Source organism: Notothenia rossii (assembly GCF_949606895.1).
Source record: "Notothenia rossii genome assembly, chromosome: 8".
Classification (NCBI taxonomy): domain Eukaryota; kingdom Metazoa; phylum Chordata; class Actinopteri; order Perciformes; family Nototheniidae; genus Notothenia; species Notothenia rossii.
In genome coordinates, this window is record NC_136906.1 from 7,476,114 (window position 1) to 7,496,997 (window position 20,884).

Sequence of the window (20,884 nt, forward strand, 5' to 3'; positions counted from 1 at the left end):
GCAGCTACACTGCCTTTTCAAATTTGGGACTTCATATTTGTAAGGCATTGGCTTTTATCAGCCTGGGAAGGTCTATTAAATGCTTTCTGAGTTTAGTGTTTTGGGGGTTGGACTTAATTGACTTTAAATCAGGACATTTGACCATTCTTTTTCTAAATATGTCTTTTTAAAGTCAACCAATTGATGAACTCCTTTAAACAGAATGTATCTTTCAAAGATAGAAAAACCACCTTAGGACAACTGTTGCATGTTATACCACCTCTCTGTTTATTTCCTGTTTCCTGTCTCGTATTCTGTCAAAGATAAAGTTAAAAAAATGTACTTAAAAAGTGACCAGCATCCAGCTAGCTTAGTATAGCTTTTCCTAAGACAGGAAAGTGCACATTTAAAGCTCACTAATATGTTTTATCTTGTTTGTTTAATCAGAACAAAAACACAAACTATAAAAATGAGAAATCTCAATTTTATAGGGGGTATTGCTTGCTTTAAATTGTTTTAAAACGTGCTTGTAAATTGATTTTGTTACCTTTGCAAAGGTTAGGGTATAGCTTATTTCCTGAAGTCCTTATGCTAAGCTAAGCTAGTCAAAAGCTTGCCACAGCTTCCCCCAATGGTGAGGTATTCATCTTCTCATCCAACTTTCAGCCAGACACAAAAAAAGCCTTCCCCAAAATGTCAAAATCTTTTGAGATAAGGCAAAATATGTCAGGTACTGGAGTCACTTTCTCTAGCAGTCAGTATAGTCACATGCCATATTGAATGATCAAACAACAGTTTTAAATCCAAACCACAGCAGATCCAATTGAAAGATGAGTCACCCACCAAAGCTGCCTTTCAACACGCTGCCCTTTCTGCAGATTGACAACAAAGCGTGAAAGTATTTACAGTCTGGATCACAAAGCACACTCTCACTTGGCTTGTTAAACAAGTTTTAGATGAAATGCCTAACACAGGAAACACAAACACATGGACATAAAGAGTGACATTCGCACAACAAATCCATACGCCGTCTTCTATCATCATCGATCAGACCTCGAGCTGTCGACGAAAAGAGAAGGGTGTCCTTCAGAAAGGTAAACCAATACATTCTGGGGTACCAATACATTCTGGACTTGGTGTTTGGTTAACGTGAAGTACAATAACAATTTTGGAGTGTATTAGTGGTGGTTAAGTAAGTCCCAGGGAATGAAACAATGCTATATCCTCATAACTGATGGTGAGGATTTTTGTGTGTGTATAGATTTCAGTGTTTACATATTTTAAATTTCTCCCCACTGGTTGTTATGTGAATGTTGAAGTTTAGCAAAATAAGGATCATCACACCCTTTTTTTTCTTCCTCTGTGACGCTGCAGGGAAATCACAACTCTGGGCTGTGGGCTTCTTTAGTCTTGACAACATTGAGAGAAGCATATATGGAATCTGCTGCCTGAGGACAATGAAGGCATGTTAACGCACGGGAGAATCCTTCAGCCATTTCTCACTCTGGATCTAAAAGATTAATGAAAGACGGAGGACAGATACCAGATTAAGTGGAACATGATGGTGAGAATCAGCTCTTTTTTTAAATATTTATTTCAGAAAAGAGTTAGACCTGAAGGATACATGCCAGAGAGAAATTCTAATTTACATGGGTGTAGCTGGTTTCACCTTGCTTCTCCCTTCGCTGTCATTCAGGTATTGGGGTTGACTCACTGTGAGCCATGAAGTGCTGGAATGTAACTAAAAGTACTCATTATGCAGAATATATTACTTCAGAAAATCCCTACCTCTCGATTGTTTGCGATAGAAATAATTACAATTGAGGTTGTATTTGGTTTTAGTATTTCCATTTTATCCATCCTATACCTGTATCACACTGCAGTTTAGAACCTAATTTGCACGTTACGATTAATGCAAAATATAAATAAACTCATATTTATAATATCACTGGAATTATTTGTATTATTCATCAATGTGACACATTTTCTAATTGTATATCAGAAAACAAATCTACTTTAAACAATGCTGGGTCATATAAGATAACATTTATTTTAGAAAAATGGGAAATTCTGCATAATAACTATTTTAGTTTTGGTCCTTCAAGTATATTTTGATTCTCATTCTTGTGTACTTTAAAGATAGTACGATTTTGAATGAAGGCATTTTTTTGTAGTATTTTCACACTGGTATTGTTAGTACTTTTGTTTAGTACAAGAACAAGATGTGACTGCTTCTCCCACCACTGATTGCATGAAATAATAATAACAATAATAATAAATTGTATTTATATAGCGCTTTTCTCTGACTCAAGGTCACTTTACGATATGGGAACACCATCTAACTGAATAATTACTTGTATTTATTGATATTTGGGCTTTTTTACATTATTAAGTCACAGAATATATTAGCTAATTTATGAAACGGAAACTAAACTAGCAGATTCTTTTCAGCAAATATGAGACAATTATTTTTAAAAGGAGCAAAATATAGGAACATGTGAATACAGCAGTGCATGTTGGCGCAGATATTGTATAAACAGAATCTGTATCTTATGAAAGATTTAGAATAAAACTGAGGAGCATTAATTATGCTGCAGGTCAATGTACCTCTGCACAGTTTCCTGCAAACCTTCCCGTAAGGAATGCTAACTTGTTTGTGTAAACAAGCTAGTTGTCTTTGGCCATTTTCACAATGCATTACAATGTTATTGTCCTCTTTGGTTGATAATTGCATGTCCTAGGACTAATTCACTATTCTGCCAACAATTCTCAAGAAGAAATTAAATGTATGTTTTTGCATAGTTGGTCACTCACAAGCATATGTATATTTTTTAGAAAAATATAATTGACTGTCGCAATAATAAACAACAATGGTTTAAAAAAGTGGTTTGAAAAAGGTTGCGTCTGAAATCAACAAAATGTATAAACTAGAACAACCTCAGCTACAATAGAGCTTTTTCCATTACTTTTTGACAATATGACAATCAGCCACCACGAACAACACCAGGACTATGAAACTAAACCAGCTATAATGCCTGTTACACATTATTTATTAATTAATTCACAAAATTCTGAACACTTGCTTACTGTTAAAACTATAAACAAAGACTGGCTTATTAACCTGGTCAAGGGAGACATGTTATGTGTCAACTGATCTAATCCATTTTAATTTCGAAAGCACGACATCAAGACAAATAGTTCACTTGTAGAAATGCAAAACCATGGATGGCTTGTTTGGCAGCCAATGCTCTTATTCAATTTTTCTAATATTAGCCAGTTAATTTCTGTCACTTTTAAACCCATAGCCGCCCAAACCCCCGAGGACAAAGTATTTGATGAAGTCTTCCTTCACCGCCTCCTGCGACGTCACGCAGTCGACCTACGAAGACCCCGGTGCACCGATGGTAAACACGAGAGTCTGTTGAAACAATGCATCTGAATGCATTAATTGTGGTGTGTCTGCCAACAAGGCCATTTCCATACTTGAATAATATGTAATTTGTCTACCCAGTGAATCAGAAATTGTATGAGTTCTTTCTTGACACGTCCACCCAGTGTTTCTGGTAAACAAAAGGGTTACAGGAACTGAATTAGACACGGAACATGGTTCTTCCTCATTTCAATGTTATCATGTACGAAGGGAATGACAGAACAGTGAAGCAGTGCACTTGGACCGTTTTAAAACAAATGATTGTTGACAAGCTTTGCTCTTGTCTCAATAGTTATAACATTAGACTGTTTATTTCTGTACCCTATAGGAGCCCAAACCTTCAAGTCCAACGCCCACCCTCACCAGCTCTAATGATGTCCAACAGTCTGTCTATGAAGAACCAGATTCACTATTGGTAAACACAAGTTTCTTTTTAAACACTTGTCTATATGAATGCATTAATTGCTAAATAGTGGTTACTTCAAGGAACCCTAACAGATGAAACCATCCATGTTTGTTACACCTGTGGAGAAGCTGGAGCAGAATCCAAACCCATAAATTAAATTAGGGATTGTTTTGGTTTGGCAGGCTTTCAGTGTTATTATATTAGACCGTTCATTTCTGTCACTTTTAAACCCCATAGGCGCCCAAACCTTCAAGTCCAACAACTACCATCACCAGCTCCAATGACGTCACACAGTCGCCCTACGAAGACGTAAACGTAAACACAAGTTCTTTTTTAAACAGTTGATTTGTGCGTTTACTGGTACTTTTGCACATTACTGAAAAAAACCGCTTGGGATACCACACACAATACAAGAAGGGCACTTGGAGTTGGTTGTTTGGCACTTGGTTATTTGCAGGCATTGCTATTATCTTAATAGTTCCAATATTAGACCCTTAAATTCTGTAACTATTAAACCCCATAGGCGACCAAACCTACAAGTCCGGCGTCCACCATCATCAGCTCTAAAGACGTCCCACAGTCGGCCTATGAGGACCTGGATGCACATATGGTAAACTTGAGAACCTTTTTAACAGTGGTTCATCTGAATGCATGAATGGAGTGTGTGGTGTCTGCTGATATTTTTGCACATTACTTAATTCCACTCAATGGATACCATACACAATACTAAAAGGGCATTCGGAAAGGGTTAGGGTAATCTGCAAAGGCCAATTCAATGATTGAATAATATTCCAGGAACCCACCCAGTTCTTTCTTGGGCCATGCTACAATCTTCCACAAAGTGTCATGGTCGTTTGATAGGCTTTATCTTAAAAGTTGTATTATTAGATGCTTCATTTCTGTCACTATTAAACCCCATAGGCACCCAAACCCTCAAGTCCAAAGTCCACCATCACCAGCTCCTTTGACGTCCCGCAGTCGGTCTACGAAGGCTTGGATGCTCCGATGGTAAACACAAGTTCCTGTTTAAAATGCTTCCTTTCTGAATGCATTAATTGCTGAATGCCGTGTCTGGTGATTTTGGAAGTAATTTGTGTTCAACAAAACTACCGTACAGTAAAGGTGGGGTTGTTTACTTTTTCATTTAACCAACCTGTGACTTAGATCGGTTCAAATATGTAATGAGTTCTTTCTTGGGCCATGCTACACACTTCCACCAAGTTTCATGAAAATCCCACCAGTAGTTTGTCCGTCATCCTGCTGACAACCAACAAAGCCAACAGAGAACACGACTTCCTTTAAACCAATGATGGGTGGTTTGAAAGGCTTTGCTTTTATGCTATATTTCTAATATTAGATGGTTCCTTTCTCTCACTACTAAACCCCATAGGCACCCAAACCCTCAAGTCCAAAGGCCACCATCACCAGTTTGTTTGACGTCCCACAAGTTTCTTTAAAAATAGTGGTTCATCTGAATACCTGAATTATTGATTTTGTATTTTTCTGATGATATTCAGTGTTGTGTAAAAATCCTTGAACCTATGTTTTTTTGTTAGCCTACTGTCACAGATGGAAGCCACTCGGATGTTAATGTCAAGCCTGTACCTCGTCCCAGGTCTAGAATACAAGCAAAGTCTGAGCATAACAACAACAACAACAACAACAACACTGTTGACTCTTCAGACACAACTAGCGATACAACCGATGCGGTGGTGAGTGGTAATATACTCTCAATGATTGTCTGATGATAAAATGTAGCATGCATTGATTGTATAATGTTCTTCTACCCTCAGAGCTCCCAACTCAATGAGTGTCCTGCAGACTTTAAGACGCCTTGTCCCGTTCGTCCTCCACGACCGCCGCTGAGCAAATATATGACTTCCACAACAGCAGTCTATGAAGGCAATCAGTATATGATTTCACAATATGAGCCAAATGTTGGGGTATGTTATGTTTCAAACCAAATAATGGCACTTTTTAAAATGTTTAAAGCTTGCTACATGCGTGCTGTTGCTATAAACATCACTTGCCTTAAAGGACTAGTTTTTTAATATTAGTTTTGAGAGTCATTCTGCACCGTTGATTTGTAACTGCTAAGTTGCCAGTAATAGTATTAATTAAACAAATGAGATATAACACATTAATTAGTGAGCTTTAGATACGCTGGTAGGCAGACTTTGGTACTTTTGAACATAACTCTAACTGTTAGAAATGTGGTGGTATTGATTTTCTCATCCAACTCTCTGCAAAGTAGCTACTGTGCGAAACGTTTAATTATCTCTGCTGTCAATATTTGAAAAAGAAAACACAACATAAATGCGTCTTCTTGTTTTTTCACACTCCTTTTACCACTTTTCAAACATGTGTGAACGGATAACTGGAGAGAATATCAGATATATTATCTATCTTATAGTCTGCTTTATCTGAGTTTATTGTGACCTTTGTTTACTTATTTACAATGGTTTTTTTGTATTGCCAGTTTATTTGATTCTCTTTTAACTTTGCTTCCGTGAAGCACTTTGTATTTGTGTTTCGTGAGGTGCTATGCAGATATTATGTAGAATTATTCTAACTTACTTCCTCATTAATTTCTGTGGCAGACTGCAGCTGTCAGTCCTGAGAGAAAACCACCTTCCCCAGGGCCGGCACGCCCGCCTCCTCCCTGCATCGACTACGCAAGACGTTCTAAAATGAAGCTACCCTCTGTGAAACAGGTAAACATAGTTTCAAGTTATTAAAATAGTACAGGTAAATAAAATTAAATAGTATATAATAGAAACAGTGCAGAATAGTCTATATGCAGTAATTGGACTATTTATAAGTTGCAAACAGATGAATGTTAAGGATGTTCTTTCAAAAGTTCAGGTGTTTAACATTCTGATGGCCTGTGGAATGAAACTGTCTTCACCTACTTCACCTCCTCCATCGTTTCAACACTTGTTTGGCATCTTACATAACCATCTGAAGGCACCTTTAAATCACCAGTTCATGAATCAAAATGTTGGTTTTTCTGTCTTTTCAATATTTGCTTGGATAGAGCTCAACTGATGAGAGTGCGCAATCCACACCCACCTACGTCAGCTTCGTGCAACCCTCTTCAACTGTTTCTGATGGAGAGGTGAGTTCCCGCTGGAGCTCAGTAACCTGCATGATAAGAAAAGTTGTAATACATTCAATTATTTGCTTACTTTCACCTGCATTGTGAAACCATAATCGATATAATTTCAGGTCACATACAGCCCAGACAGACCTGCAGTTCCGCCTCGGATCTGGGCTTCCTCCCTGACTCGCTCTAAGTCGATGCCGGAAACCTCGCCTACACAGGTATGAGAGACACTACAGGTGATGGACCGGTTCCAAAACAATAACAAAAGGGGCTGAAACACTTGCGTTTGTCATGCAGTCATGGAAAATCAAATGCGTAAGGGTTGACAGGCATGCATTTTACGCTGTTCAGTCTGTGTGGAATGCAGAAACAAAGGAGACAGTCCAAGTGCAGTTTCTGCTCTCAACAGGAAGTGAGCTCTCCCTTTGGTGCACCTAGTTTATTTTGCATGGGCAGATTATCAAACAATGGGCCCCTGGGAACAGCTAGGCAAAAGGGCCCACCACCTCTGGCAATCAAACTGTATATATAAATACACTCTGAATGAGTTGTTTAGTGTCTTTGTGTTGATTTTTTGTGCCTCTTTCTGTTCAATATGTATTTTGTAATTGTTTTGGTCAATTTGAGGTTCTTTATAATTGTTTTGTGTGTCTTTGAAGTCTTTTGTGGTCATTTTGAGTCTCGTTGTAGGGTTATTACTTACTTAATCCTCTCTGTCCCCTCCTCTGGCATAAGGCCACATGGTCTCCCTCCATTATTTCCCCTAAAACTACAACCTCATGGTGACGTTAGAGAGATGGCAGTCGGATTCATTATTTTGCCTAAATGTCTTTATATAACAGTGACAGACTGGCACAGACAAACAATATCAAACGTATAGAGCGAAGACACTAACATGGCTGAATATTTAGTATTTGTTTCCGTAGCGAGATGTTGTTTCTGCAGTTGTGTGAAAGTGCTATTTTTTTCTTTATCTATACAGACCAGACCACCCCCACCTTCTTTCACCCCGCCTCCCCCACCTTCAATAAATACAGATTCGGAGTCGATGTACAGTGAGATCGAGCAGTACCTGGACGTCCTGCCAGAGGATGAAGATAAGATAGTAAGAGAAACAACACACACTGTTTCCTTATCTTGTTTAGTTAAGACTTTCACCTCAACCCAGTTGTACATTAAAAAAAATAATAATCTAGTCAGATAAAGGGGCATGGACCTTTTTACTGAGCTCAATATAAACTTGGAGTGTATATGTTACTATACAGGATGCATATATGCGTGCTGTATAGTAACATATACACTCATATACTGCGTTGACAACTCCTCAGCTCCATAAGGAGTGTATCAGTACGTTGTGAATTTAGTCTGCTGTTGTCCGTAGGACTTTATTTTTCTATAATTATTGATTGACATAATCTTACAGGATATTCTCCAGGTTAAAGATAGGAAAATAAAGAAGTAAATACAATTGCGAAAAGAGAAGGGTAAAATTTGGCTCTATATCTCTGTGTGTTTATGTGTGTATGGAGTGTGTGCGAGCTACCTGTGGGGCTCTGAGCCGATACAGTGCTCGCAGCAACTGTCACATCGTCCTGTGCTCCATACACAGAGGGAGGAGAGGGGCGAGGGACTGTGCGACACACAGTGAGCCACTGCGAAACCTGAACATGGACACACACACACACACACACACACACACACACACACACACACACACACACACACACACACACACACACACACACACACACACACACACACACACACACACACACACACACACACACACACACACACACACACACACACACACACACACAATTTCATTTATTTCTAATCCATTAATCTCTGTTTGTTCAACACTTGTAGACTGTGACTTCAGACAGGCCAAAGTTTCGCTACCAGAGTGGCATCTCCACTTCTCGTCAACCGTCCACAGACGACAAAGAGGTACGCTTTTCTAAATGGATCACTTGCTCCACTCCTTAACCTCAAACTAAACTGTGATTTTGCATGTTTTTTTTAAATGAAAAACTCATCTGTTTTTCACAGGACATTATCGGGATGTGTAGATGGTTGAAAAGAGTCTCAAGTAAGTGCAACATATTGTTTTCTAGATATTCTGGCATTTTCTTGATGACTTAAAAGGCAATATTAATGTATATAGTTTATACAGTAGCCTATAGTGTCTATATTCTTTGGGGAAGAAATGTCCAATAGATAAATAAATAAAAACCATGCAGTAAGTGAGAGAGAAGAGCACGATCAAAGTGGGCCACCCAATGCGTGGGCCACCCAAATAGGTTAAGGGGCCTTTGGCTTTTCTTGCCGGGTTTCTGTGGGAAACACTGTTATATATATTCTCTATCTTGTAGAGGTCCTCTGGTCTAATGTATCTCTGTTCTGTCACTCCAACAGAATCTGACTGCATGACTCCGTCACTGTATGGCCTCAGTATAGAGGAGGAAATCAGGTAAACACATAGATCAATCCCTTCTTTGCAGTAACAACATCATTTTGGTGCAATGATCTCCATTATACAATATTTATGGAAACTTAAAGTGTAGTTTTTACTTTTTCTGATTGAAATAAGGAAAGTTAGAGGAATCATTTGAAACAACTTAACTTCTAATTGACAACATGACCTTTTGCATAACATTATAGGTGTAATAATCAAGGTTAAAAGGCTAAAACATCACATTTAAAGGTTGAGGTAGATTGGAATCAGAATATCAAATAAATAACAGAAAATTCAATAAAAACATGTGTGTGAAAATAGGAAATTAAGTAAAAATAGCAGGAAAAGATAAAAAATACATTAAAATGTAATTAAATGAAAATATTTATAAAAACATCACACGTGAAATACAATTTGTTTTTACAATTAAAGATAATTTAGATAACAATAGTTATGGAAAAAAGAAAACATAAGAAGTACTTATGTGTGTACAGTATATAGGCTACAGTGAAAACATATTTATTTCGCTGTCGCTGTGCAGGTCATTCAACGAGAGAGCGATGAATGTGAAAAAGGCCCTGCGTCTCTACAACCTCCTGATGATGAAACGCAGCGATTGCATGAAGAACATCATCACAGAGTTCAGCACCATCTCAGAGAGCCTGGACAAGATGCAGAAGAAAACCAAAACCATGGACATCGCCGGAGGAACCACGGGCGCTGTGGGAGGAGTGACCGCAGTCCTGGGCATCGCCTTCGCTCCGATGACCATGGGGGCCTCGCTGATCGCTACAGCTGTTGGAGCCGGCATGTTGGCGTCCGCTGGAGGCATGGGGGCCCACACTGCAAAGACCAACAAGAAGAAGGTGGTGAACAGGATGACAGTGGAGAAACTAGTGTACGACTACAAGGGAAATGTGGTCGAGCCGGAGCTTTGTCTGGGTTTTATCCTCTCTGGGATGAACGAGCTACGAAGGCACGAAATCGCCAGGATTCAGAGGGCCGGAGCCCAGACTGACGCTCTGAAAGTGGCTCATCTGGCACAGACGGTGTTTAACATGAACTACGATAGGAGGTTGTCGGTTCCACACACGGGAGGGATGTCATCTGAGAGACTGCTGATGGCGTTTGCAAAAGATATGGATCTGTATTTCACAGAAAAGGAAGGGCAGAAGCTGAAGAAGTCCATTAAGAGCAAGTTTTCCGGTAGAGTTCGTCTGCTGTCGGAAAATCTGAAGGAGGAACTGAACCAGATGATTCGCCTCTGGGAGAAGTTTGTTTGAATCAAAAATACTGTGTGTGTGTGTGTGGTGTGTGTGTGTGTGTGTGTGTGTGTGTGTGTGTGTGTGTGTGTGTGTGTGTGTGTGTGTGTGTGTGTGTGTGTGTGTGTGTGTGTGTGTGTGTGTGTGTGTGTGTGTGTGTGTGTGTGTGTGTGAGAGAGAGAAAGTTGAATTGTGTAACTGGAGAAGACATGCCTTATTTTGTTTATTTTGTTCCTATTGGTTTTGTCTAAATGTTTTTATGCTGCCTTTTAAAAATATATTTATTGATGTACAGTACTTTTGTCAACTCTATGGTTTTTAAATGTGCTGGATTGGATTGGATTTACTAATTATATTTTAATAAACATTTAATATATTTATTTTTAACGTGTTGTCTGCAATTATTATCTTGTAACGCACTTTGTCACTTCGTTTTAAAATGTGCCATAACAATAGATTATTATCATATTTAAAATATTATTTTAACAGACTACATTTGCACGACGAGTAAAACTCATTTAAATCAGGTCTCATAGCAGCAGCAGCAGCAATAAGAGACAAGGTAAAACAGGATAGAGCAGCTAAGTGTATACATGTATGGTACACAAAGGAATGTAAGAATATACAAAATAAGTACAAATAAGTACAATAACCGTACAAAGTACAACAATATAATATATAGACTTCAGATATATAGAATATACATATGTATTTTTTACTGTGTATATACATTTTTAAATTCTAATGATTATTTTTATTTTTATTATTTTTCTATCTATCTATCTAGAAATAGGTACATCTGATAAATATAAACGGATGTGAATAATTATTACTATGATAAATATATATAAACGTTTATGCGAGTTACATACAATATCCTAAAACACAACCAGTAATACCTGTACCAGGGATTACTTTTTCGGACGGGAGCAAAGAACTCAAGGAATGTGGAAGACAAACAGACTGGCGGAGTGATATCGTCTGCAATGCGGAAGGATACAGCCAGTCCTCGCTTGAAGTATATATTCACAGCCGCACGACCTACGCCATTTTCCCTTCAGAGAAACAACAAACATTAACATCGTCGATCATCGCTACCTCTGGCGAAATGGCAGAGTGAAAGTGTGCCGCGACCTAGCAGCAGCCAACAAAACAGTGCATCCAACCAGTGCACTAAGTCACTTCAAATTCAGCAAACATGTCGTAAGTATTATTTTATTATTATTATTATTAAGTAATATTTGGTCGATGACAGCTGTCCGGCCTAGCGTGGCCGCGCGCCTCGAGAGCGTGACGTTCCCGCGGGCGCGACATTGTATCACATTTCAATTAAGATTATTTTTGACACTTTAAACTAAGATTTACTTTATCTAAATGGTCGAATTGCTAGCTAGATAATAGGATTATCTACCGGGGTGACGCAACACCTCACATGAGTTAAAGTTACATTTTCTTCCTTAAACAAAGTAATTAGACCATGTTATCCAATCTAATCAAACGACAGCTTTGATACATTTGTTAAATATATTCAGTGTTATTGTCATAGGTGGCAACGTGGCAGCTGGCAAAGTGGTTCATTTCCTCTTTGTGTGTTAAAATGGCGGCTTGTGAAGGCGTATAAGGACAAAAGTGTGGCTGCTTATAAAGAGGGAGGGTGACGTCATATGAGGAGACAGGCTGACGTCAGAGTCACAAGACTTGGAGCAGAGTGGGAGCACGTGATGTGAAGCACTGCAGGGGGGTGCGGTGTTAAGCCAAAATGAGATCAGAATCATTATTTTTGACACTACGTTATTAATACTAGTATTATTTACCCAACTATTTATATTGTTGAAACTTTTAAATCTGAATAATCACATTTTTAGACAAGCTATTTTTTTTTACTTTTTCTAAGTTACTGTAATGTTTTGCCCTTATTATTATTATTTTTTTATAATAATAGAACTTTAATATATTTAAGAAAAAAAATCTTGTGTGCCTTTATTGGAGATGAAGAGTTGAAAGGGGGAGATAGAAGGGATGACATTGCCTGAAATGTTCGGCTCTCTCAGGAGTCCAACCCTCTAACTTGGCAGCGGACACCTCTAGATAGGCTTTATTAACTTCATTATGTTTCTAATGATCTGATTTTCACCCACAAATGTCTTCTCTTCCCCATCCCCAGGTCCTTCTTGGAAACCCTCACCACTGCTGCTTACAACAGCATAAAAGACTTCAAACCCTTCCTATCACGGTCCCCTCTCGTGACCAACAACAGCCACTATGACCACGATGATGACCAACTCACTGTTTGGCCTGGAAGACATGGAGGCCCTTCTCTGGGCTCCTTCCTCTCCCATGGCTGACCTCATCACCTTCCCCTCTTCACGCCCTGACCTCAAAGATCAACAGGAAGTAGGAGGAGGAGGAGGAACCTCATTGGTTGGGGACACGTCACCTGTGTCGCCCCTCACCTCCTCATCGCTGTCCACTTCCTCCTCCCCTCCTCCATTTTATTCCCCTCCTCCCTCGCCGTCCTCCCTCCTCCTGCAGGGGGACAAAGATGGGATGGAGTCTGACCTGCTGTCCCTCCCCTGGTTGGGCCACACCGGTCACCTGAGACAGAACTCAGTCTCAGATGACATAAAAGGTAATAATAGAAATTTTAAAAAGCCTTATGTGTATTAGGGCTTCTTGATTATGGCAAAAATCATTATCTCGATTATTTAGGTAAATAATTGATATCACGATTATTAAAAACGATTATCAATTTACTTTGAAAACATCCATTTATTAAAAAGAAAAAAGTGAACAGTATGTTTTTAACAGTTGATTACCCTGAATTTTAAGTATAATTAAACTGAAAAACCAATAAAAAAAATTATTTAAAAAATAAAATAAATAATCGTTTCATTTCGATTATGTTTTCATAATCGTTGCAAGCCAAAATCGTAATTGCGATTTAAAATACGATTTAATTGAGCAGCCCTAATGTGTATAGGACTTTTCATACACAGGATGCAGCTAAAAGTGATTTAGCACACAACATAAGACAGACAGAAAATAAGGCTCCCAATTGTCAAATATTAAGACCTATTAGGAAACATCCAGCATAATGATAACATTTGAAATAATATAATAACGGCAATGAAACAATACAAAAGTTAACAACATTTTGCTAATTAAAAGCTAGAAATACGTCTGTAGCTGTAGTTAACCCCTTGCCTTCTCTGCCCCCACAGAGGATGATTTCTGTGACTTCGACTGGATGGCAGAGAGGGTGGATCTGAGCGATTTCGACCTGGACTCTCTGATCCCCGACGAAGACTCCCCCAGCTGCTCAGAAGACCTCCTCGCCTCCCTCGACTGCCCCATGGAGCTTGACTCCCTCCCACTGCCCACTCTCCCAAATCTCCCCTCTGCTTCTCTTCCAAGTATCCCTCCTCCCCCCACTGTGTGCTCAGATCCTCCCGTTGTTATTACACTGGATGAGCCTGAATGCTACTTTGATGACCAGGACGTTCCCCTGTGCGTCCCGGAGCTGGAAATCAAATCCGAGCCCGCATCTCCAGATCCTGCGTCCCCATTGGTCGATTCTCCCTCCTCCCCGGCCTACACCTTAGATTTGGGCAGTGAAGTGGACGTTTCGGAGTGCGAGGTGAAGCCGATGGTGGCTCCAGTCGTCCCTCAAGTCGTCCCTCAAGTCGCCAGGATAGTGCTCTCCCTGTCCCCCACCCGAATCCTCCTGGTTTTGGCCTCTAAACAGGAAATCGGCATCACCACTGTAACCGCCACGTCGCAGATCGTTCATTCCTCCTCCTCCCCTCCGCCAAAACCCTCCCCCAGAAGCAGACCCTACCCAGAGCCTGCATGTAGAACCAGCCCGCCGCCGTCTCCCAGCGTCAAAGTCAAGCCACAAGGTCGGGAAGGCGACGAAAAGACGTCCTTCAAAGCACCGAAGGCGAAGAAACTGAAGAAGATGGAGCAGAATAAGACGGCTGCCACGCGGTACCGGCAGAAGAAGAGGAGCGAGCAGGAAACGCAGTCTGAGGAGCACACGCGGCTGGAGAGGAAGAACATGGAGCTGACGGAGAAAGCCGAATCCATGGCCCGGGAGATCGAGTACTTGAAGGAGCTGATGGAGGAGGTGCGAACGGCAAGGGGCAAAAAAGCTGACCCCTAGTGGCCGGTAGATGAAGTGTGTATGAGAGAAAGTGACAATGAGAAGTGGGCTTTATTACTTTTTAAGAATGAACATCAGTAAAGCATGTGTTCTGTCCACACAGTATGGACACACCTCCTTTTTAATACACTGGTATTAAATATAAACGACAGAGTATGGAAACAAGTATTTTCCATTCAGTATATCAACTTGTGTGTTTTTTTTAATGTATGTATTCTATTTCTGGATCCTACAAGCCTGCCAGTAAGATGTATTTTAAATGATGATGTATTATAGTGAAATTGGACCATCTCTTAATAAAGAGTCTTAAACATAATTCAGTCTTTTGGTCTGACTTCAATAATTGTGTTTATACTATAAATAGTATATAATATATACTATTAATGCTACATGAATTCTACATGCATCACAATACATGAATGCTAGTGTATATGGCATGAACAGAAGGTTTAACATGCAAGCAATTGGGTGTGGTTAATAGTGGTGCATACAACACAGTATGAGGGAATAAGTAAAGGAGCAAAAATAGAACTATTATAAAAAGACAATATTTGTATAAGTATTTAACATTTAACAAAAATATTTACACGGAATATACATTTAAAAAAAACAAAGGACTGAAAATATGACAAATAAAACCAAGATTACATCACAGTGCAGAATCATGTTTATACCTGAGAAGCATTTGGTGCATACATAAGCACAGTAAGAGGAATAAGGTTTAATTTACAACCTATTTTACCTGGCATATATTTAAGCAATAGCTCACGACAAAATCACGTACATCCATGAAGGTATAAAATGAAGGAAACACATTTCAAGTGACTTATCATTGGACTGATATGTGTGTAAATGTTTCGCCTTTTATAATAAGACCTCAGAGTTTCATTATTCTGCTACATTTTCATGATAACTGAGTGATTCTGATGGGGAGGACACCAAGTACTTTATAGTGATATTGACCCAGATGTGAGCGTCCCGGTCAATAAGTCCTTGCTGCACATTATCCCTTACATGTTTGTAATTTCCGTTTGTTTGTTAGTTAATTTCGTAACGGACGTAATGTTAGTTAACGTTAGTTGTAACGGTTGTAGCTTTCCTCAGACGCGGAGGGATACTGACTTGTGAAAATAAGTACAATTCTACCTGTGATATACGCTCATTATATCACGGCTAAGAACCAATCAGATTGCTTGATTTGACTTATCCGTTTAATAAAAATGCATAACAGTGCAGGTGACTTGTAGGCGATCTATGCAATTCACCTTAGTTTAGGTTGAGTTTTGCATGGGTTTCAGTCTTTAGAGTTTAACCCTGCCTCCAACAAAGAGTCTTTGTTCCCGGTCTGATAATACATAACAATGGACCTGTGGCTGTCCATCTGAGTGGAGCCTCTAGACTAGGATAATGAAGCCCGCCTGACCAACAGCGTGCTGCAGACCCATGGATTCAATCACTGACAGTCATGTGAGGTCAATGCAACACAGAAACACGAAGCCCTTCTTTTGCACTAACAATGCCAGTTTGTGTGTAATGGAAATGGTGATATTATAGCTTAAATAAAGTGTAATCTTCATAAAATGTCACTTTTGATAATAAGTATCCTAAGGTAGTGTATCCTTAGAGATGACAGATGTTTTGATGTTTTTGTGTGAGGGAGAGAAACTCCCTCTGGATGTTGTCGTGTCATGGGAGGGGGGGGGGGGGGGTGTTATGGTGTAATAGTGGAGGTGTTTAGATGATGACTAAGGGAATTTAAGGGTGGGACCAGTTGGATATTCTCTACTCTATGGTGTGACTGTAATTGTTCTGGGTGCAGCACTTCTCTATCCTCTGAGGAGGAAGTAGCTCTGTTCCTACATTTGCGATTGATTTCACTTGTTTATCGACTTTCTTTATTACTTTATTATGAAATATAAAAAAAGAAAAACTTTGTCTATGATGAATCACTACTTCCTCCGCAGAAGGAACTTTGCAGACCATTTCCCCGAACAAAAACTACACTACTGGAAAGGGAAACCCCCCAATAGTGCCCCATGTTTTTAAGCGTTATCCAAAGCCACTTACATACACTTCAAATTTGAGGATATACCTACTGTATGGGAGGAATTTGGGGTTAAGTATCTTGCCCAAGGACACTTCCACCGCTGACCCTCTGATATCTAATGAGCTAAAACCATTTAAGAACCAATATCAAATTCCACTTAATGAGTTGGATAAAGCAACATATTTTTCCATCCCTGTCCTTAAGCAGAACAATACATGAGGGTGTGTTGAATGGGGAAAAGTCCCATCCTTTTGCTGATGAAACACAGTACCACCAGTTTCAGATCAAATGTCTTTGAATGTAATTTCTCCCTCTGCTGATATTTATTTTGAAGACACCAGAAGTGCATAATGTGTGCTTAAAACACTTCATTTGTCAAAGTCTGTGGGAGAATACGATAGTCAGTGAGAGAGGGATAAAGAGAGTGCTGACCTCGGCACAGCTTGTATAATAATACCCAAAAGAAAGTGTGTGTGTGTGTGTGTGTTTGTGTGTATGTGTGTGTGTGTGTGTGTGTGTGTGTGTGTGTGTGTGTGTGTGTGTGTGTGTGTGTGTGTGTGTGTGTGTGTGTGTGTGTGTGTGTCTTCAGCCAACAACAGACCCTGGCTGTGCATACAGTAATTGGTCCAGGCTTTCTTCCAGATAGCTCAGAGACGATCTTTATCTGGAGGAAGGCCAGAGTCAAGATGGTGCAGAGCTACTTACAATGGGATAAACATTTCCTCCAGAACAAAACAGAAACATCTTGGCTAACTGTAAATACTTTCTCTGTAAATGCATTCATTTTTCATGGGAACCTTTTGGCTTCAGATTAACACTGTGACTATAACATTAAGCATCACAGTAAACATAAGGCTTAGTAGTAAACCATTGTACAATTTGTTTACCTTCCACTCTCCATTGTTGTATTTGAGAGAAAGAAGGTTAGATTAAAATGAATACACTGAACTACATATTCACAAAAGGCTACATCCTTTTTCCTCATTTAAAGTTGGTTAAAACATAATGACATACAGCACAAGGCAAGATCAACAAACCTGTACAGATTACAGCATATTATGCCTGCTGTGTCCTCACATGTTTGGCGAGATATACGTTCAATGTATTTGTTAAAAGCTTAAAAAGCTCAGTCTAAGTATCCTCATTACCATGGTTGGTATTCTGTGGTGAAGTCTGCTGACAAATCTGCCTGCCACAGCTACACCTAGTGACGATACAGCACAATTACTACTCCCACAACAATAATTGAATGTCTCTTAAAAGTCTAACTCACCACTCTTATAGTCAAGATGGAGCCAATTCTATCAAAATTGCCTTTTTTTTGCGTCATGACAGATTGAGTATGTGTTCACCCCCTATGTCTGTGTCTGCTTCCTGTCTCTGTGTTTTCTCTCCTGTTTGATTACTGATTCTCTTCACTTGGTGCCCTTGTGTTTTTCCTCCCTTGCCTTGCTGTGTCTTGTCCTTTGATTAGTTCTGCATGTATTTAAGTTCTCAAACTACTAATCTAAGATACTCATAAAAGCACTTGAAGTATGAAGTGACCGCAGTAACTAACCTTTGAGCAAAGCATTATATCCCCATTATTAATCAATCGATGCTTTCTACTGATCTGTGAAGGTTTTCATCGTCATTACCATGGGCTTCACTTTGTTAGAAACAGTGGCGCGGACAATTTCTCTATATTTAACTTCAGCATAGCAGAAGACAAATGGGTGTTGAACTTCGCGCACCTGAAGAACCAATGCATACACTGTAGACCTCTGGACCAAAGCCAATGTCTTGCTGTGATTGAGAGTGAATTTGAACCTTTAAGCGCACAACGAGCAGTCGGGTATTGAGAACAGAAGAACATGACATGAGCAAAACATATAGAAATGCATAAATACAGAATAAATCCAGGAATAAATACATGTGAAAAAAAACTGAAATAAATACATTTAGAAATAAATCCAGGAATAAATTAACACTAAGTAAATAAATGTATAACTAAAAAAATACAAGTTGAGAATAAAACAGAACACACATATCTTTAATGTATTTCTATATTTATTTTTATGAACATTAATATAGGCTATTTTTTCATTTCTGTGTCTGTGCGTGTTTCACACAATGTTGTTCTGCCTTGTATTCTGTGGATACTGTGGGGGAAACTTCTGAAGCAATTGGAAACAGGACTCGGAGAGACACGAGGAGAGCTGGATCTTTGATGACAAACACTGATGGTTTATTTGGAGTTAAGGCAGGAGAATTGACAAGACAGGTGGTGTGTCACGAGTTGACACAGCGGTTGCCAAACCAATTCTGAAGAACTCTTTCTGCAGCTCGAGGTTTTATCTAGTTCGGAGTGTAACCAACATTCTTTATCAGTGAGACTAAACAAATATGGACCCTGAATCTAACTAGAGCTCTGGTCCATAGGAAAGAATGTGCGCCAGGGAACCTATACGTCCCTGAACAGTAAACTACCTCATGACGGCTTGTGCTCTGTCATAGACTGGCATCAACAATGCGCCCAAGCTGCTCCTCCTTAAAGTGGACCTATCATGCTATATTTTAAATATATATTGTAGGGCCGTACCTATTCAAAACATGTCTGTGAAGTTTTTTTTTCAAAATACCAAACAGATCACCCATTGTAGCCATGCCTCATACTGCTCAAACCCCTCTTTTGCAGCCCTTTTAGAGAAATGCCAATGTTGGGTCCTTAGCTTGAAAAAAAAAAAGAGGAGGCGGAGCTAATGCCTGATCAGAATTCTACCGGAGATAAAGTTAAATTCTGAAATAGTATGGAGCTCAAATGCTTTTTCTCTTGCAGGTTTACCATAAGGTGAGTTCTTTTTTTATTTCCTGCTTTTTAAAACACATGTGCTCTTCAGTACAGGTTAGCTCTGAGTTTTAGCGAGGCTTGCTAATGTAAACAAAGACGTCCAAAACACGTCAGGCAATGTTTCTGATAGCAACTTTCTGTGGATCCGCTGCCGATTGGCTGATCCTTTGATCCTTTGATCTTTTATACATAAATATGTGTCCCCGGTGCGTCGGGGAACTCACGCAGCTTCAGAAAATAAAACCCTCTATATTTTCCTCTGTAACCAAATCTTTTAAAAACTAGTGTACAACGAGCGGATACAGATTTACATCTGTGACTGTCCATCCGCTCTCGACACACGCTTCACAAAAACTTCCTGGATTACTCGAACCGAGCTCCGAAGGCTCGGCGCAGTAACATCACAACCTGCTCTGCTCAACCCTGACAGTATGTCGTTAATCGGCTAATGTTCCTGTACAAAACGATACAGAGATTTCTATAATGTCAGTTTTATAGCTTTGAAAAAGGCCATGACATGGCAAAGACAGACTAGGCAAGGCATGTTTTTATCCTATAGCCAAAACCCCGGTTTGCTCCTGAAGCAGTTGTTAATCCCGAGGCCCCTACTTACCGGCTAGGAGTGAGGAGTCAGCATGAATTACGGTATTAAATAAAAATGCAATAAAAAAGTTTTTCAAAAATCACACAACCATAACAGGCCCTTGGATATAAAGTCATAAATATGACTGAAATATATTGGGCTAATGGTTGCAGTTAAATGGGAGATTAGCTGCACACATGACCGAGCACATGAAGAATATAAGAAAGATAGAGGAGATAATACGATAAAAATCTCAAAACACACAACATTATATATCCATATCTTTTATTGTCTGAGGATGAGCAAAACACTGATGTTGCAATCACCATTTAGGAAGGACAACACAGGAAGTAACATCACTTTGGCCACAGTAAAGTGGTAGAACTTACACAGTGTAAAATGCTTCGCAAAAAGCCGCACAACATAACATGTTTTACACTGTAAATATACACGGCATATACAATATATTCACAGGTGAGGTGGGACTCTAAGACTCCAAATGAATGTTTTCCTCATATCAAATTGTAAAGTCATGCTAGTCACTCAAAGTGCTGCGGTAGCCTACATCACTAGATGAAGCACAGAGTCAGTAAAGCACAGGGAAAGCAGTGTCAGGTTTTT

At 39.4% G+C, this 20,884-nt stretch overlaps 2 protein-coding genes and 1 long non-coding RNA gene across 4 annotated transcripts; 2 read left to right on the top strand and 1 right to left on the bottom strand.

Moving 5' to 3' along the window:
• Positions 1-767: 767 nt before the first annotated feature.
• LOC307015656 (uncharacterized protein) lies at positions 768-11,021 on the top strand. Of its 2 annotated transcripts, XM_079644414.1 has the most exons (16): positions 768-1,543; positions 3,285-3,383; positions 3,738-3,824; positions 4,053-4,130; positions 4,339-4,425; positions 4,737-4,823; positions 5,372-5,527; positions 5,609-5,758; positions 6,416-6,529; positions 6,853-6,933; positions 7,044-7,139; positions 7,904-8,026; positions 8,791-8,871; positions 8,974-9,013; positions 9,340-9,394; positions 9,921-11,021. In XM_079644414.1, exons 1-16 carry the CDS (start codon positions 1,538-1,540, stop codon positions 10,660-10,662), a joined length of 2,082 nt encoding a protein of 693 aa, XP_079500540.1. In that variant the 5' UTR covers positions 768-1,537; the 3' UTR covers positions 10,663-11,021. The 2 variants fall into 2 exon arrangements, with proteins under 2 accessions (XP_079500540.1, XP_079500541.1); XM_079644415.1 differs by lacking the exon at positions 3,285-3,383 and having other exon boundaries at positions 769-1,543.
• On the bottom strand, positions 6,334-7,133 carry LOC307015705. Its single transcript, XR_013801617.1, has 3 exons — positions 7,066-7,133; positions 6,888-6,959; positions 6,334-6,518 (listed from the first exon to the last, which is right to left on the bottom strand). It is a non-coding gene; the product is annotated as an uncharacterized lncRNA (long non-coding RNA).
• A 662-nt stretch (positions 11,022-11,683) lies between the features above and the next one.
• On the top strand, positions 11,684-15,119 carry atf4b (activating transcription factor 4b). Its single transcript, XM_079644452.1, has 3 exons — positions 11,684-11,844; positions 12,806-13,270; positions 13,863-15,119. The coding sequence occupies exons 2-3, from the start codon at positions 12,904-12,906 to the stop codon at positions 14,801-14,803; spliced, it is 1,308 nt and encodes a 435-aa protein (XP_079500578.1). The 5' UTR covers positions 11,684-11,844; positions 12,806-12,903; the 3' UTR covers positions 14,804-15,119.
• Positions 15,120-20,884: the final 5,765 nt, after the last annotated feature.

Excerpts from the sequence above, each read along its gene's own strand:
- LOC307015656 (XM_079644414.1), top strand. Across the intron at positions 3,384-3,737 it reads AAGACCCCGGTGCACCGATG|GAGCCCAAACCTTCAAGTCC; the intron begins GTAAACACGAGA and ends TGTACCCTATAG. Across the intron at positions 6,934-7,043 it reads CAACTGTTTCTGATGGAGAG|GTCACATACAGCCCAGACAG; the intron begins GTGAGTTCCCGC and ends ATATAATTTCAG.
- atf4b (XM_079644452.1), top strand. The coding sequence starts at position 12,904 with ATGACCACGATGATGACCAACTCACTGTTTGGCCTGGAAGACATGGAG. Across the intron at positions 13,271-13,862 it reads AGTCTCAGATGACATAAAAG|AGGATGATTTCTGTGACTTC; the intron begins GTAATAATAGAA and ends CTGCCCCCACAG.